The sequence below is a fragment of the Agelaius tricolor genome, unplaced genomic scaffold (genome assembly GCF_023055355.1).
Source record: "Agelaius tricolor isolate 1412-34295 unplaced genomic scaffold, bAgeTri1.0.p SCAF_8, whole genome shotgun sequence".
In the NCBI taxonomy this organism is placed as follows: Eukaryota; Metazoa; Chordata; class Aves; order Passeriformes; family Icteridae; genus Agelaius; species Agelaius tricolor.
In genome coordinates, this window is record NW_027269268.1 from 11,095,022 (window position 1) to 11,114,262 (window position 19,241).

The following is a 19,241-nucleotide window of genomic DNA, read 5'->3' on the forward strand; positions in this document are numbered from 1 at the left end:
ATTGTCACATCTGTAAATAGCTCTTATTTCAGAATCTGTCTTGCAAGAGTGTACTGCAGAGCACTAAGTGAGCAGCTTGGAAGGATGTTTAGAAATACACCCTGCATTTCAAACTCATTCATTGACAATTTGATATTTAGTCTGTATTTCAGTAAAGCAGCTAAAGGGAGTCGAAATTGTGATATAGATGTTTTTGTAAATTGGATTCATGTTCACAGAAACACTAGAGCTAATAACTACACTTCATAAAAGTTGTTGATTAATTGTTCTGTTCTTTTAGTACTGTTCAAAATACCTTTTTTTTCCTAGTGTTGTGAAGAATGTATTTCAAATTAGCAATTCCCAAGTGTACAAAGGAACCAGTGAAAATAAGACAAAATCCTGCCATATGAAATGAGTCAAATCCAGGAAAAGCTTTCATGGCAATCAGTAAGATATGGTTATAAGTACTTATACCTGTTGCAAACAGATTGGTTTGAACATTTGGTTTTCTAAAACAGTATTTAAATCTAGATGTGAATACAAAATACTTTGTGCATTTTCTTTGGTAATAGATATTTTCTCTTCTGTACCTGGTCTCATAGCTGATATCATTATAGATAGCATTGTGAATGTGACATTAATGTATGAGCAGGTTTGATGTGCCATATGTTTCTTATTATACCTTTATGTATTTTTATGTGATACGGATTTTTTTGAGAACTTTTAGAGAAAATGTCTCTTCTCTTGCAAAATGCAGAGGAAGGTAAAATTTTCTGTATGTGTGGCATTTATTACGCTACTACTCATTTATCTGTCCCCACCTCTAAATTTGCACTAACATGTCAAACTATATTTTTTTTGCTTTTTTCTGACATGTTATTGTTTTAACTGGGCTGGGATTTTGCCCACTGACTGCAGGCTGATGGAAGGTGCAGGTGTAAGGCTAAACTAGGAATGCTGAACAGAAATGGAAACCAATGTGCATCCCTGTCATACGCAGAGGTAACAAAATTGTCACCTGGCCCTTCAGGAGCTGGACCTACTTGACTTTGGGGGCCTAGGCAGGTTGGGTTTTGGCACCACTGGGCAAGTGATGGTTTCTCTGGTAGATTTTACTTTCAGCAATTTGGAAGTATCCTATAATGAAGGGAGAAAGAAAAGGATGGAGCAAAGAGTCATTCTGGACTCTATGAGGTGCCCTGGACTGGACTGTGGTGTGCTGAGCATGCCTGTCATTGGGGCTAAGCAATGAACTGGGGGCCCAGGTGACACCTTGATCTAGGTAAGCACGGTCTGCTTTCCACAAAACATTTCTCATGTGATTTCAGCGTAATTATTTCAAGCAAAGCGGTGTTCTGATTAAGAAAATTGTTGTCATCTTATTGCGAAAGTTCTCATACCTTCCCAGTGATTTCTCATGGGCAGCTCTTCACAGCACTGACTCCATCTCTCTTCACAGCACAACCAACAAACTCCATCTCTCTCCTTACCCAACTAACCCACTCTTACTGGACACAGCTGTGGCCTGTTAAGGGCAGGCCTAATCTTTGGTAATTCGTACAGCTGCAGCTCCTCAGGTGTGAGACTGCCTTCTGCACTACCTTTATTTTCTTACATTCTATCCCACCACAGAAAACACTTGTAGAGAGCAGTTCTCTGTAACAATTGCTGTTTGCTTCTGTCTTTGTAGTTGATGTTGCCAACAGCCTCAGTCCCTACCGGGAGGGCAGATTTGTTGAGAAACGCCTGAGGTCCTCTTCAGAAGGCACCGCTGGGGGCAGCCGGCTGATCATAAAACCAAAGGATGGAAATGCCGAAGAGCTTAACAGCCTAAGGAAGCAGAGAGCAAGCTCGTCCTCTTCTAAAATGAACAGCATGGTGAGTTTTATTCCCACATCCATAACTTTGTTTTTCTCTGGTTGGTGTAGCTGTGGTGAGAAGCAGTGACTTCACAACTAACAATAATAAAGAGGACAGGAGCTGTCTCAGGCTTCCAAAATGTGATCTAGGCTCAGCTTCAGATATTAAAAGTATTTTTTTGCAGGGTGTGGTGCTGTGAAAAGGTTTGCATACTTTCTGGGAAGAGTTTCTTGTTGACATCTGTTAGTGATTTGCTTGTGCTTGGAGCTTCCTGTTTTTGCAAGAAGTTTGCATGCAAATATCAGTGAATAACATATAATTTTTCAGAGCCAGAAAGAACGTGATGATATTTTTCACGTAGACATGCAAAGCATTACGCAGATGGAGTTGATGCCCTAAAACACTGGGTAACCCTGGCTCATGCCTGTGAACCTTGGGTTGCTAGACCCAAGCTGTTAGGCAGATGTGTGTTTACTGAAATACTAGGCTACACTGATGCTATTGCACTTCCTTCTGTTTAGCTCAGTATTAATGATGGAAGTAGGAAGGTGACAATCCAGGAACAGCAGGAAGTGGGGAAAGTGTGGGATTAGGTGGTAATCGGACCCCTTCTTTGTGTTTTGTTTATGAAATCTATGAGTTTTTTCCCCCCACTGCTATTAGCAAGTTTGTCCTCAGATTGACTTGATTTGCTTATGCTTATTGGTATTACAGTCACAGACCAAGGACTTCTAAAACAAGATTAGAGAGCGTGCTCATGAGGGAAGATAAAATTATTCCTGCTTTCCTCCCAATACATATGGATATTATCTTCCTATCTTAAGAAAATAGAGCTTTTTTAGTAAAAAGTGAGGTTTAGGAAGTAAATCAAATAAAACCAAACCTGAAAACACCCTCTGCACCCTCTCCACTCCACAAAAAGCAAGAAGACAAAAGAAAAACACTGAATTTTCTGGAAGCAAAAAAGAAAAAAAAAAAGAAAAAATGGAATGTTCATATTAATACATATTTGAACAGGAAAAATACATCTTCAAAACACTTGTCACAATCAATTTGTGTTTAACACCACGGTAGCAGATGGCTACCAATGAGTGATGCTAATGAAGAATAAATACTAGGTAAAGAATTGGTGTTACTACACAAAGTATTCTAAAAAGCCTTCTCCTTTTTATGTGGCTAGAACAACATGAGTCACATGGCTGCCTGTACTCATTTTGTTCAGTTCTGGAGAAAAATGGACCACAGACATTTAAGGGATGGCAAATGCCTGGGGGAGAGCAGAGGCCCCTGTGACAAGGGCAGCATTGCTGTGCAGTTCTGCTCTGAGGCACTGAGCAAGCAGCTGTGCCTGTGGATGCGGTTTTCTGGCATCACCCAGATGTCTTGTTAAGCTGAAGAAACTGTGTACCTGTATCTTTGCCCCTGTTTGTATTCTTTTTCTTGTTGGCAGGCAGTGTGAGCTGCTTCTGCTGAGAGACTGGGATAGAGGAGTCAGAAAGTCTTGCTGAAGGGTGTGTAAGATTTTTCATAGGAGATAGGAAGTAAAAAAGAAACAGCATCTGAGAAATTGTTCTTGATCCTAAACATCTTGGTCAGCAGAGTATTCTTGCATAATTGTCAGTTCTTGTTTCGAAGATGAAGGGTAAAAGCTTGGATAGACTGATGTCCTAAATACTGGGAATATGTATCAAACCTACGGACAAGACCACTGTTTCCCCTATGAGTGGGCTTAACTAACTTGTGAGGTGCTGAAAGTAATTTATATTCTGGCTAAGACCAGTGATGTTTGTAAATGAAATTTAGGGAAGAAAAAAATCTTTCAAAATAACTCTGCAAGCGTGCTTATTTCATAGTATTGTAAATAATGATGTGAAAGAAATGCTTGAGATGGATTGGATTGCCAGTTGTGTGTTTACAAAGCTGCTGTTCCTGCAGTGGCTGATTCCTGCTACAAGAGGGCACCGTTTCACCACGAATGGTTTTGGACAGTGATCACTGCAATTCAGGATGGGTGTTTGAGCAGTTTCATGTTATTAGTCTGTGCAGTATAATAGACCCTTTCCAAATGAGAAGTATTGATAGTAATGCAATTTAAAGAGATGGATACTGCTCTATAAACGCTGGTCATTCTAATGTTTTAACAATGAACTCATGAGTTAGCAAATTTAAATCATTTGACATAACATACAGACTAGTTAACTTTGCCTCAGAAGGTTGGTAGAAATTATACTTTGCCTGCTGTTGCTACCTAGGTGGTGGTTCTTTTCTAATGTGTAAGAGAGACAAAAGGAAAGAAAAATGTGAATTAGTACAGGCAAAAGACTAAATGGTCTGAAATAATGCAGTCCTGCAAGACCAATGGAAAGAATGTCAACCTGGATATTTGGCACAATGAGAATTAGATATACCACATTAAAAAAAAAATAAGATCACACTACCAAATCACTCTAAGCAAGTTCTTTAAGAGGCTTAGGAGACAGAACAGCAGGGAAAACAAAAACTTCATATGTAACAGAACTTGGAACTAGGAGAAAGTGAGATGTGTGTGAGCAACAGAACTATCTGTTACTTGTCATAGTGGTGGCCAATATGGAAAGGTGATATCTTGAATATCACATTTATCAGTACAGAGATAAAATATTAAATTTTTAATGTAGTACAGAGCTTTTTAAATGCTAGCAAATTAAAGTCATTAAAACTGGATAGTCATGAGGGATGATATGAATGGCAGTTACTGTAAATTCAAAGAAAAACTTGAGAGAATGGTGGGAGCACCTAGATCACACTGCCCAACTTCAAGACATGAGCCACACTGTGCTGTATGCATACATGTGTTTTCACTCTGCATATGTGCAGTGGATCAAGACTGCCTGCTTGCATTTGGCCCTTGCAGATCTGTCTTTCTGCCTCTCTGCTGTTCTTAACACAAAATAGTTCTTGTCTTTACAATTGCTCCCTTTCCCATGCCTGTCTATCAGCATCTGTACTACTTAACTAAAAACCCCTTATTTCTCAACTTCTTGTCTCAGTGGGTGAACACTGCAGGACTGTGTTTCTCTGGGCACTCTTCAGCACAGTTTTCAGTTTCTCGTACTCGAATCTTCACTAAATGTTGCCTGTTTCTTGCTTCTTAAATTCAGCTTCAACTTTTCACCTTTGCAGGTAAAAACTTTTGTGCTTGCCTTCAGTGCTGCATCATCAGCTTCCTTTGCCTGGAGCAAAGCAACCTTGCCAACTTGTGCCAGCCCAATTAGAGCAGCACAACTTATTTTTCTGCATTGTTGCTTTGGCTGTGCCATTTCTTTCTTTGCATCTTTCCTGTGGTTCCTATATATTAGGTATAAAACCAAGGACCTTTGAGGCCTAAGGACATCCCTGCCTTTTTCCTCTGAGCTTTAACAGTGGCCCTGTTGCCAAGCTGTTAAATAATTGTATTTGTGTTTTCTCCCATGCTGCCTGTCATGCACTTGGGTAACTGCAGTTACCTCAAAATTTGCTTCATTTCCTTTCTAAATTTTCAGTTTAATTTTTTGCCTTGCCTAAAGATAATTTTTCAAGATGCATGCTGGTACTATATAACTAAGGTTTTTACTGAGCTTTTTTTTTGCTTATCCCTCCATTGCTGATGCTGAGCCAAAATCCCCCGTTTCTCACGCTTATCCCGTGCTTGTTAAGTGGGGGGATGCTCCAAGTACTGAGAATCTCAGTAATGTAAATGTACCTACAACATAAATTAGGAACAATGAATGGAAAACCCAGTGTCAGAATACAGGGCAGTATTTCATGGGCAGGAATTCAATTTGATAATGGAATTAGTTGAGTATGCTAGTTAAACATTAAATTAAAAAAATTAATAATTTTCTAATTTAGTATAGAGGGAGCCATCTGACATTTTGGGAATATAGAATGAAAGTAAGTGATTGACACAGAAATATGCTTTCAAAAGAGAGATTAACTGGAAATATTTGAGACTCCTAGTGTGTCTGGAGGGAGCAGAAGGCCAAAGCAGAGGTTGCTAATGAAACTGTGTTATGGCCAGAACATCTGTGGTAATTATCCAATTAGCAACTGGGGCCTAAATTATGGTCCTGGATATTGTGTGTGTAACTCCACCTCAGTTGTGTTACCCAAGTGATTTGGGGTGGCTTAGTAGTTAATAGTAAGGCTTCTAGCATACTTGAGAGATGGTACTTAGAATGATGGAGCTGTTATCCAAACCACTGTATTCAGATCTCTTCCTGTATTTGGTATTGTACCTTATCAGGCCATACCCAAATCTGTAGCTCATCAAAGTGTGCTTATTGCTTCTCACAGATAACTTTATTTTTCATGTTACCTTACGCACCCTGATTTATTACCAAGCACCAGTTTTAATCCAGTTGCTACATCATGACAGAAACAGCAGGATGCTGTGCCCCCATGGACTTCAGTGAATGTACATGAATAAGAGCTAAGATGTTTTTCATGTTCCCCTTGCTTATGCTGAGTTGTATGATATTTTGCTGATGTGTGATTAAGCAGAGAGTATGAATCAGACTAGGTTGGCTCCTAGTCTAGAGAGAATTGAACTAACTTTCATATTTGCTTGAGGTTACTTTAACCTTGACTTTCTGGAAGCTGTGATTTTTATGCAAGGTGTGGCTAATGCATGAGGTGGAAGCTGCTATTGAAAATCCTGGAGTTGAATGAGTTTCAGAGGGTGACCAATGAGTAGATTTGAAAGTGAAGTTGAATGTGGCTGTTTTTGTCACCCATAAATATAACCTGTAAAGACCTGAGAAAACCTTGTGGGTTTTCTCTTCTTCTACAGACTAGCACTAATTATTAATGCCTTAGCAGCCTGCCCTGGAAAGGCAGTGAATGAAATGTTAGAGGGAGGATTTGGGATGCTCAGGGCTTCAGTTGAGGTTGAAAAAAACCCTCAAACACAACAGCCTTTTCAGATATGCCAAGGCTGTTACAAAAATGTGAACTAGGTAAGCAAGATGCACACAATTCTTTATTGTCTTCTGCACAACCTTCTTTACAACTAGGACTGTTATGTGTGCTCAGAATAGCTACAACCTGCTTTTAACTTGCTATAAGGCTCTATTATCTCTGGTGTCTGTGGTGTTCATAAAAGCTTTGTCATAATGAAAATAGATGTGCTATTCTTTTCCTGTCACTGAATTATGGTATTTCTGCTTAATTCAAATTCATCTCTGCTATGCTGGGCTTCTCGAGGGAGAATATTTAGGAACATGGATTGTTACTGAGCTGTTCAAGCAAACCCTGTAAGGCGGCGGTTCACCCTTCATGAGAAGTGGACTTGACAGCTTTAATTTATCACTAGATTGATACTAAAGTAACAAAATTTCCCCTTTTGCAATGAATGTGGCATTTTGCTCCTTTCTGAAAAGAAACTGTGGAAGCCACTTAAAGCAAGAGCTGTAGGGGCTACTTTGGTTGAACAGTGCCATCCAGATAGAAGTAAACTGCTGACTATAGGTACTTAGTAATTTGAGCCTTATATTTCTAATTTAGCGTGGAGAAAGTGCCTTTCATATACTAATAGGATAAAAAAAATGGAAATGGCAGATAGGGATTTAAGTATTTTGGCTGTGATTTTTAGGTCAACTCAACTAGAAGCTTTTTGGGTAACTACCCCATGGGAAATTAATGTCTGTAGTGTAATGTGTGTTTCTTAAAAAATGAAGGGCTTGTGAAAATCAGATTGCGGTTGTTCAACACTTTGAGTTAATTCTTGAGATCAAGTACCTAACAGAAATTAATTTAGATGTGACTTAATGCTTATGCTGTGATATTCTATGCTCTTTTTTAATGGCATAATCACAGCCCAGAAAAGGGTAAACTGTTAATCTAACACTGGAGTAATTATTTAAATTGAATTGAGTTATATTTATACAGGTAGAAGGTAGAGCTATTAGCAATTTTAAATCCCAGAATCATCATGGCAATGGGTGGATGCAAAAATAGAACAGAATTAGTTCTTTTTGTGGTTTTATGGGTTAACTGCAGTGGGTGAACTGCACCTCTCAGCCACCAGCTTACTCACTCTGGCAGCATGAGGAGAAGTGGAAGGGTAAAAGTGAGAAAACTTGCAGGCTGAGGTAAGGGCAGTTTAAAAGGGAAGGGAAAAGCTGCAAACACAAAGGAGTTCATTCAGTGATTCCCAGGGGTGGACAGGTATCCATCCATCCATCCCTGGGAAGCAGGGCTCTGCACCTCATGGCTACTTCAAAGGATAAATGCCATGACTGCAAACATTGCCCCTTCCTTCTTCCTTCCCAGCTTGAACTGCTGAGCCCAGAATTATATGGCTGGATCCCTTTGGTCAGGTGGGGTCGGCTGTACCAACTGTGCCCCCTCCAAATAATACCTCACTCCCAGCCTCTTCAGTGGCAGGGCAGTGTGAGGAGTAGAAAAGGCCTTGACAACTGTGCAAGCCCTGCTCAGCAATAGCTAAATCGTATCTTGCTGTGTTGATAACGCTAATTTGGTCACAAATCCACAACACAGCACCATAAAAGCAAGTGGATATGAAGAAAAACTAATTCTCTCCCATCCAAACCCAGAACAAATTGGGTATCTAATATTTTTTCTGAAGACTTGTAGGAGTACTTACTCTAAGTGTTGTTTGAACTAATTTACAGGACACTGAACTTCTTAAACTATAGGTAGGTGTCCCCTGTAATGCATTGTGTTTAGTTTTCTGTTTTAATATTTTTCAGAAAAAACATAGCTATTTATTGAGACTCAAAATAGAAACTACAGACAGTTGATGGATTTTTCTAACAAAATACACTTCTCTGCTAGTCTTACTACATCCCCAAATATTTTTGCCAGTTAATGTAAGAGGTAGCTTGTTCTGAAGCTGCTCATCATTTAGAGTTGATATTATCTTTACGGATTTCTTTTTCCACGTTAAGGGAAAGATTTTCTTCTGCACAGAAGTATCTGGTAATATGTTAAAATACACCCTGGTCATAAATATTGTTTAAATAGATAGATACGTTTGTCAAGCAAAATCAACTTGGTTATTTTTCTATTTTATGATGACTTTTACATTTTACTTTACTGTTCATTACCATATTTTCCATGTTCTGAATATAGGTGAGTGCTGCAGCAAGGTTGTTAGGCAGTCTTCTTGAAGTAAAACCACTCGGTCTGTTTGTGCATGTGGGCTACTAAAATCATTGTCACCACCTGTAGTGCCACCACCAAAGCAGTTACTCATTCGTGGTGAAGATACTTACCTTCTGCTCAGTGCCTGTCATGCTGTGGACCTGTGAGAGAGGTCAGGGATTTACCAAGGATGCAATAATCCTGTGAAAAATCTCATGAGTGCTCCCTGCCAGCTCTCACAGTATGTTAATCAATATGAGGAGAGAAACAGTTGCTGATGCATGAAGGCACCTTTGGGAATGATCTGGTCCAACACCTCTGCTCAAATTGGCGTCAGGGATGGCATCCCTACACCCAGGGATGTGTGTAGTTGGATTTGGTGTTTCTGAGGGTAGGGACTCCAGAGCCTCACTTGGCAGCCTGTCCAGGTGTTTATCCAGATTTATGGTTTAAAAAAAGAACAAAACTTTTCTTGGTTTTCTTGTATTTCAGTTTGCACTTCTCTATTCCCTGGGCAGCACCAGGAGGAGTCTGGCTCTGTCTTTATGACACCCATGACCACCCTTGTGTGTCAGATACTCAAAGGCCTTTGATACTGGGAAGAGATGAGTCGAGTACTGAAGGATGGGGAGCCAAAGGGAATGCTAAACACAGCTCCCTTGACTCTCCCATTGTGCTCCCAAATTGTTTGCTGTGCCTGTGGGCTCTGCCTAGTCATTCTGCCTGCAAATGTGCTGTCTTGGGCAGAAATTGTAAAGTCGCAGGAACTGAGATCATCCTTGTGTGTACACACAGTCTCTTATATTTCCCCATCCTACTTCATGGAGCAGGTGTGCCAGAGAAGGGAGGTGGTTTATGGGGAGTTCCTGTGATATCCAGTGATGGCAGGTGGCAAGTAGAAGTGTGAGAAGGTGGGGAGGCCATTGGGACTCTAACAGGAGTTTCTGAAAGAATTGGGAGAAGTGGAAGCACCTGATGTACTTTGCTTGCATACTGGGATTGCTTCCTTGCAGAAGGACAGAGGTCAGGGGAACATGGAAGTTATCATTGCTGGAGACAGGTTAGAGGGTTATCTGAGCTAGTGTGGCTGATCTAATGTCTGTATTGTATTGATTTTTAAATAAAGGAGGGGCCTTCCTGTAATGAGTAATACTTAAATGGAAAGAGTTTTCTATCAAGTATTGGTAAAAGAAAGTACTTCCCCAGAAAAAGAAGGTAAATTACTTTAATTGAATGTCTGCTATGCCCTAGAAGATTACAGTCATGTCTCTAATCTTGGGAGATGCCCTTAGCACAGGCAGAATTTTTGCAGCTGTGGTATATGTCATCTTGAGTTAGCGTATGCAAGTAATACATACAATAAGGAAACCGAAATTTTTAGAGGACTTTTCTAAGGGAGGCAGTTAATGGACAGCTAATTCACTGAACTTGAAATTTATGACTAATGAGTAGAAATCAGTGTCTTGGGTTTATCATCCTGTAGGTCAGATGATTCATTGGTGGTTTGCACTCATTAATTTTTTATGAAAAAAAAACCCAGAAAATTGCCCTGAAGTGACTAATTTTGCCCTTGTCCTTTCTTATGCACATCATTTCCTGCTGTGCGGGTCCCTCAAACAGTGTGTCCACAAATGTTCTGTAGTGCGAGTTCTGGAATGCCTTACTATAAGCTGCCTGTTTGTATTCTTTTGCTCATGTGAGAATAAACTCAGAATAAATACAGTATTTTTTTCCCCAGGCTACAGCAATTCAGGGTAGGGTGCTTCTTCCAGGCCTTTGATCCCCTTTGATTAATAAAAGAAGGTAATGGGGTGAGAAATGGAAATTCTGTTGGGTCACTTGTTAGGTCATTTATATTTGCAGTCCTTCTTGTCTTGCCAGTGTGTTGCTGGAGGTAATACTAGATGAACCCTGGATTAAGGATTTGGCAGGGGCTGGAAAACTAGCTGTGGACCCTGAAGCTTGCCATTTAGAACAAGAGATTTTTCTGTTTTAAAGTCAATTGCATGCTAGGCCATGAAAGGCTCAGGATCGTGCTTTGTGATTTGGTACCGGGAAATCAGGTTTGGGAATGTTTATCTAGGTTCATTCACCATTTAATGAAGGAGTAGGCAACAGTGTATCATTCAGGAAAGGAATGAAATGCTAAGACACATTTTGTTGCCGCTGAGATAATTTTCTGTATTCATAGCATTCATTCACTAAAACTAATAAAATAAAATTAAATAACATAGACCTGGTGAATAACTTAGTATCTATCTTGTAAAATTTTTTTAACTCGCTGTGTAGATGTTTTCATGAACAAACTGCACACAATCCCCCAAACAGCATAAACTTTCCAAAAGTATTACACTTTTAATATGTGTTTTGTATTTGAATTCTTGATAAAGTAACAAATACTCCATGATTTTGTTCTATGAGAGGCTTTTTGGACATTGAAGAGTACTAGTCTTGTATAAATGTAAGGTTTATATTTGCATTTACAGTCTGGATAGCTGTTATGATTTGGAGCTGATTTGCAATCAGAGGAACGTTGGTACTTGAGAAGCAGTTGTTAGGAATAGGTGGAGCAATTAGTTGCACGACACCAAATGCCTTGTTTGATACCCAAGGAGGGAAATTAAGATGTTTAGTAACAGCCTGCTTTGGGATCTTGAACATCTGCAACAAGGTGGGGATTTTAATCAATTGAGAGCTAATAGAAAGTTGTTCACTGAGGTCTGTTTCTGTTGCTCAGGCAACTATCTTGGATAGGAAGAAGGGCTTCAGTTTTTCTTACTTAATTGTTTTTTATTCATATGTGTTTTAGGTTACTCCCACAAATGCAGCCTGTTAGGTCTGATGCTGTGGAACAGGCAGCAGTGTAGCAGAATTTGTCTCCTAAAAATGACTCCAACAAGATTCTTCACTGAATAACTTTTTTTTTTAGTATATCTAAGGAAATTAGGTTAGTTTTGACTGCTCCAAAAATCAGAAGTCTCTTGTCATCTTTTTTTGGCATCTTTTAGTTGATAAAAGTAAAACCCAACAGTTTTGACTTAGTCACTCTAACCAAAATGATTAGATTGTAAGTGTTGGGAATATATTTTGAAGAAACTATCCCAAAATAAGCATTGTGAAACTCGTGATATGTGAAGCAACAGGAGTAAACAGTGGGAGGGAACACTTAGCTAAATGAAGTTGCCTTTATAAATCTGTAGACTTGGCAGACAGTTATCCTGGAAGACTTTCATCTTTCTAAATTTGCTAGGTTTTGAAATCTGTCTCCTTACTGGAGTGGAGGAAGTGCAGTAGGAAAAATGAGAACCTGATCCAGAGAGAAGCAAGGAGGATAAAGGGCAGGACTTCCTGGAGACTGGGCTGTGTTGCCTTTAGAAAATGGGTGGGGTTGTGAGGTGCTGATAAGAAAGGAAGAGTAAATGTAAGAAAATTGTGATTTAGGATAGGATGGAGTTCACTGCAGGTGCTGTGGAAAAGGAAGAGATGAAACACTGGGAAGGAAAAAAGTTCAGGAGCAAGTTTTGACTAGGAGATCTGAAAGTTAAGAGGATGGCAAGTAGTTCAGTTAAAGAAGCTGGAAAGATTGGAGAGGCTATCTATATTTTTATAAATTAGGCAGGAATTGAAGGAGAAGCTGGGAACTAACAAGGTCAAGAGCTTACAAAACTGGTTGTCAAGAGAAATTTGTAATCCTTCTGTTACCTGAAACATTGAAGTTCAGGAGTTAGTTTTATCTTGTATGATGATTCCCTATGGGGGACGTTGTTCAGAGGAAAATACAGTAGCCTGTAAAGTAAGCATTGTTGGCACAAACCTGTCAGGCATTTCAGCTGGGAGAGGCAGTAATGCAATTTTCCTGCTGAAAGTGTGGCAGTATGCACAATAGTTTAAGTATTTTCATTAGTCACATTTCAGCAGAGTTTTTCCTGCAAATGAATATAAAATGTTGTCATTTTTGTCTTTATTCTTTAAGGACATATGTGACATGGTGAAAGCAATTTGATCTTGTTATCAAAGCTGTATCTTTTTCTTTTGAAATGCTTTGCCTTCTCTCATCATGTAGAAAAAAAAAAGAGAAAGGAATATTTTTTGCATTTTTATGAATAAAAATCTATGCCTGTAACTTCTGTTCATGTTGGCTCTGGTTAAAGTTAAATCACAAAGTTTTTCTGAGATGCCTAATTAATGTGCCTTGTTAACACCTACACTGTTAAACTAATCATCACAGTACAGAGTCAGGACAATTTTTTTCCTTGTGTCTGAGAGAAGGTACCTTTTGCAAAAAGTTTGGCTTCCTCATAGCTCAGGATATCCTTTGTATTCCCCATTCCTAGTCTAGAGGAAGTGTGTGCAATCATTGAAGATGATGCAGAAAGAAAAATTAATAAATGAACATAAGACACAGTCGTGATGGGGCTTCAGATATTGTTTGCTCCCAGGCACATGTTAAGGATGTGTTTTTGATGTTGTAAAATGCCTAACTCTAAGGTAAGTTAGTTCTCAGTCTATCAAGTTATGCATAGGTAAACGTGTTTTTACACTGAACCACTTCTAAAGTTTACAAAAAAAAAGTGGATTATTTTCTGTGATCTGATCACAGTGGGAAAATTTGTTTATCTTTTAAACAAACCCAAATCATCATCAGTGACAGAGAACTATCTCTATAGACAAGCTGTCAAGCTATTCATAGTGCTTTCCAGGTTCTGAGAACAGAAGGGATGCAGAAGTATAGTGAATTCCTCAAAACAGTAGTTTAGTAAGGTGATATGACCAGATCTTATAACAGAATATTAATAACAAATAAAAATAGGAAAGTAAAATGTCCTTCTTCCTTTACTGTGCCCAGACACAAAATGAAGAATAAAATATTCCATTGAGAAGTAACCAACAAAGCTTATTTGTGCAAATGAAACTGTCAGAACAGACAGATTTAGACTGGGGGTTTGTGAATGTCAGATTTTTTATTGCCAGTATTAGGCACTGATAAGATGAGACATTGAATCTCAGCGTGTTGGTGTCTTTGTGAGGTTTTTATTTCAAAGAGATACAGATACATGAATAAAAATCTTGAACCTAAAGTGAAAGGAATAGTCAACCACTCAGCCATGGTTCATGAATCACAGTAGTTCGTTTTAATAACTTCACTTGGGAAAGTGGATGCCAAACTATTCTATCTGGATGCTTCAAGTGGACTCAGCTGTCTACTGGAAGGACCTACAGGTGGAAGAGAATAGGTCTGAATCAGGGATGCTATGCTGACTCACACAGGAAAGAAAAGCACTGTGAATGCATGGTTTTGCTCTCGGGTAGCATTCACCCATCTATACAGTCTGCATAACAAAAGCAATTGTGGCATTATTAAATGGTATGAAGTGATACACTGATTTCTTGAGGCATATTTATTGCAGCTCAGTAGGAGGCCTGTAAGGTCTATTAACCAGAGGAGTTGAAAGATATTTCTTGTTTTTCAATATTTATTTTTTTTTAAATTCCATGCAGCAGGGTGTCTGTTAAAAAGGTTTTAGGATGCTTTGTTGTCTCTCTAATATGCATTTCAGTTTGTTTAATGGAGCTCTCCATTTTGGAACTAGTACATGAAACTGCCAAAACTAAATTGTTTGTGAGCCTGGTTGTTGTTGTAAAGAAAGAAAAGCCAATATTCCTAATGGTAAATAAAAACATTTCCATGATCAGATACTTTGATCGTTGTTGCATATTTTAATAGGTGGTGAACAAACTTATCATTGGTTTTTCTGCCTCTGTGTTGTGATGGCAAACAGTATCTATTTTCCAAAAATAGACCAAACAGTGCAGAATCTGTCAAGGGCTTTGTTTAAGCTTAGAATTGTTTGGCAAATAAAAGAAATTTCAATTTTCATTCATCGTGCATATTTCAAAGGCAGAGAGAGAACATTTTTGCGTAGATTTATTGCAAGCTCTTCTCATATTTAAGGGTTTAGCAGATCCTAACATGAATTAGGGTTTCATTTAAGACCCGAGTTCCATTTTTATACTCTGTTGCTACATACAGGGTTTGCCCAGTAGAGTTACAAAAGCCAATTAGCCTATTACTGCTCCATAGGTATTTATAGGGAATAGCCATACATCAAATTTCAAACACTATGTAATATTGCCTGTTGAGAAACTTCTATTTTAGCTTTTTTTTTCCTCTGAGACTCACTGTTGGAAATTATTTTGCTGACACTATTTCTGGACCAAAACCAGGCTATTTTGTTGTCTTCTGTACTTGTGTTTTAGTGGAGTGCTGGTGGTAAAGTGGCAGTGCTGTGTCCAAGCACTGTGTGTTGAAGTAAAAGAGATGTTGGGATCTCAGACCAAAGGAGAACAGAGCATTTGCTTGTGTGTGTGTGGATATCAAACAAGTGCCTGGCTTGTATCTGCCCACAGGTTTCAATGGGAAAAAAAAGCTTGAGAACTTTTTAGAACTGGAAAGGACCATTGGATTCTCTGGTAGACCTTTTGTATGCCACTTGTCATAAAAGGCTACCTGTGACCATGGTCACAAGGGTTTTCAGGATGAAGAAGAGACGAGAACGTTGACTCCATGATCAGAAGGCTTGATTTATTATTTTATGATATATGTTACATTAAGACTATACTAAAAAGAAATAGAAAGGAAAAGGTTTCTTCAGAAGCTAGCTAAGCTAAGAATAGAAAAGAATGAATAACAAAGATCTGTGTCTCAGACAGAGCAAGAGCCAGCTCTGCCATGAGTGGTCAAGAAATCCAAACATCCACAGGAGACCAATCACAGGTCTACCTGTTGCATTCCACAGCAGCAGATAACCATTGTTTACTTTTGGTTGCTGAAACTGCAGCTTCTCACAAGGAAAAATCCTAAGAAAGGATTTTTCATGAAAGATGTCTGTGACAGCTACCAGTTACCTCTGGGTCAAGGACAGTGAGTTCTGTTGGAGTAAGGATATGAAAAATACTAAGAGATGGAATAAATGTGACTTCACTTGCTAGGTTATTCCAAAGCTGTGAGATTTAAAAAAAACCAAAAAAAAAAAAAAACAAACAACCAGGAAACAAACCAAACAACAGCCAATGGACCAAACCACGAAAAACAGACTGTGGAAAAAAACCCAGGCCTGATTCCTAAATTAATGGTAACTGTGTCTCCTTGGTATTTCTTCTTTTTATTTGAACATTTTACTTTGCAAAATATTTTGAGTGTTTTTATTGGTTTTATAATTTTTACTTGGCTGCATGAATTTTTTTTTAGGGAGAGTAGGTTAAGTAAAAGGAAAAAAAAAAAAAACAAGCCTGTTTAATTCCAAGAAAACAAGTGAAATATTTGTGAAAATAACTGGTACAGAAATACAAAAATCACCATCATATTACTGTCCCACTCTGTATGTATAGTTAGTTGATAGCTACAGTAGCAATGAATATCTTAATTTTGCATCTCCCAGGAAGATATTTTTTTCACTGCAAGGTATATTTGACTGCACCTGGATGTTAACTCATGCAAATGACATGACTATCCAGTCCCTCATAAAGCATTTTTCTCAGTGAAGAGAATGGCTCTTTGTAAATTAGTGCAAAATTTATAATTTTCCATTGTGAGGCTGATCCAACTATATATGCAATACATATATATATATATATAAAAAGGAAATAAAGTAACACACATTTTGTTTTATCAGTTGTATTCATTGAAGCAGGAGTCCTGTTGTAGCTCAGTGGGATGACATAGGAAGTTATTCCAGTGTGCCATGGGAAATGATTTGCTTTGGATTTTCTTGCTGATGTTCTTAATGTTTTTTTTGTTTGAGGGCCACATGTATATTTTATGGAAGGGCTGCTGATCATAACTGCTTGTCTGTCAGCCTTTAGGTGGGTGTTCATCTGTCATCCACTTGAACTGAATTCCAGATATCCTGTGAAGGAATATTTGTTTTTGTCAAAAGATGTGCCATAGCATGGTGCAGAAAGATGTGAGGAGTACAAATAATATAATTTATTAGTCTAATTAGTTTAATTGAAACAGAGAAAAAAACTGAACAACCTTTTGTCACAGAAGTTCTTTTCAGGGCCAGTTCCTTAGGTAATAAGTAATTATCTTGGAAGAAGTGTTTGTGTCTAGGGAATATGTCTGGTTTTTTTAGCTGTAAAACTGATCTGGTAAAAGATACTGTTTCTTCTAGTAAACGTTGTTTTTCATAGTTTTTTAGTCAATCATGCTTGCAACAATTCTGCTAATGTAGTTTTTCAGCAGCCTATCTCCCTGCTTTTATGTGCTTTCAACCAACACAAACAGAATGTAAACTATCTGTCAATCACAAATTGAAAAGTCTGGAAAAGTAGAAATAGATGAGAAAAATTAAAAATATATAGGTAGTTTATAAACTTTTTTCATATAGCTGCTTTTTACAAAAGTAATGCTGTTGCTTATCTCCCATTGCAGCCATTCACTGCAAACTCCTATTTCTTTGTAGCTATTATCTGGATTTAAAGGAAATAAAAGATGGTGCATTTCTTAATTTGGCAGCTTTCATCGTTTACATTTGTAGGTGAAAGCTGCCAAGACCTATTAAGGGGCTAAGCTCACCGGGGGGATACTTGTGTCATTTCCACCTGCTTGTCATGTTATTTTCTCTACTCTTGTTAACTCAAACTGTCAACCTGTAAAGTGCTCTTATCACATCTGCACATGAGGTGCTGCAGGAGGTGACATAAGCTAATAGGAGGAGTTCATGGTAACAGAAAATCTCATTTGTACGTAGTGGGAATGATGAGCTCAGGGACTTGCACTTTGATTGCATTGTAATTAATGATGCTTTGTGTATCTTAGTGTGATAGCTGCAGAGACTGCTGCTGTCTCCCTGGTCCTGTCTGACAGGGCTGTTTCTCCTAAGAGGTGCGGACAGGAGAGAACAACAGACAGGTACGCGATATAACCAGACTGATTGCAAGTTTCTCTGCTTATCACAGGCCCATCACTCATGATTAATAACTGAAAGCCAGTCTTCTGCCTTCTCTCCCAGTTGTGGATATGATGGCTGCAGAACTGTCTTTTGAAAGCATTTATTTTATTTATCAACAATAGAAAGGTTATCTAGATATCCACAGGAATAAATGCTAGGAAAAGAGAACAGAGAAATAAAGTTACATGATAGCAACAAGTAAAAGGATGGCAAGATAAACTCCTGATGCTGAAGGTCCTGAACATGAAACTTTCTGCACCTGATATTGTTGAGAACCTGTGGGCTGTTTGGTTTCCTTGTGCTGTTTCTGATGACCTCTTTAGAGAGCCAAGACATTGTCAAGTGAGCTTCTTATTATGCTGGGTTGCCATTTCTTCCCTTTCCTTAGAAGAAAAGGCTTGTGAAGGGAATGAGTAGAGCTATTCCTGTCTGGTAGCTGCAGTAATCTGAGCTTACTTTGGTTTGCCCTGGTGGCAAATTGCCTTAGTTCTCTCTTTGTGAGTCCAGAGGGGTCCGCCCTTTTAAGATGATAAATGCCTGTGTGAATGCGCCAGCCTGGTTAAGGGGGAGCCTATTTGTTGTCTCTCCAAGTCTGTGTTGGCCCCACATATTTTCCTTCTGATTTGTAATATCGCTAACCCTACTGGTTTTTCCATGCTGAAGGACTGCTCATGCTTTTAACTTCTTGCAGGGCTTCAGACATTCAATATTTCCCTGTCTGCTTTTCACTTGTTTTCTCAAGGCTTGGTGAATCTGGTCTTGAGCGAGTGTTTCAAGGAATGGGCATGAACAGCTTTATTCCTTCTGGGCCATCTTGCAATTAGCAAGCAAAGTTGATTATATTTTGCCTAACTACCCAACATTTTTCATTTATATACTCAAGATTACATGTCTGTTTTCTTACCGAGCAAATATTTGAGCCTGGAGCTAAAGGAAGAGAAGCTCTATCTAGCTCTTGAATGTTTCGTATTAACTGTAGTGTAATAAATAAATTATTTATCTACTGCCTTATTTCTACTGCATATCTCATCTCCCTACCCTGGGCATTTTTCCCCTGTAATCTTGTATAGCAGCTATCTGTAGGACCTATTTATAAAACTTAACTTTTATTGGATGATTACTATCCCAGGTGGATTTCATAGTCAGTGGAGAAAGACTCCTTCAGGAGATAACACAACAATGGCTAATGTCAACCTCCTTTCTAAACCATGTGTAGGTTTTCTCACTGTTCTCCCTAAAAAAATACAAATCTGGAAACCCCGGCTACGAGGGTAGCAGAGGGCATTACAAACAGTTGCAGCGAGTCAGTGGAAAGAATTC

At 38.7% G+C, this 19,241-nt stretch overlaps 1 protein-coding gene across 4 annotated transcripts in view; it reads left to right on the forward strand.

The window, feature by feature from the left end:
* The window catches only part of CCSER1 (coiled-coil serine rich protein 1), a 615,756-nt gene that overhangs the window by 71,658 nt on the left and 524,857 nt on the right, over window positions 1-19,241 (forward strand). For all 4 annotated transcript variants that reach the window (XM_071431637.1, XM_071431638.1, XM_071431640.1 and 1 more), the window contains exon 3: window positions 1,673-1,860. In XM_071431637.1, coding sequence (XP_071287738.1) covers window positions 1,673-1,860 — 188 coding nt within the window. The remainder of the gene's footprint in view (window positions 1-1,672; window positions 1,861-19,241) is intronic.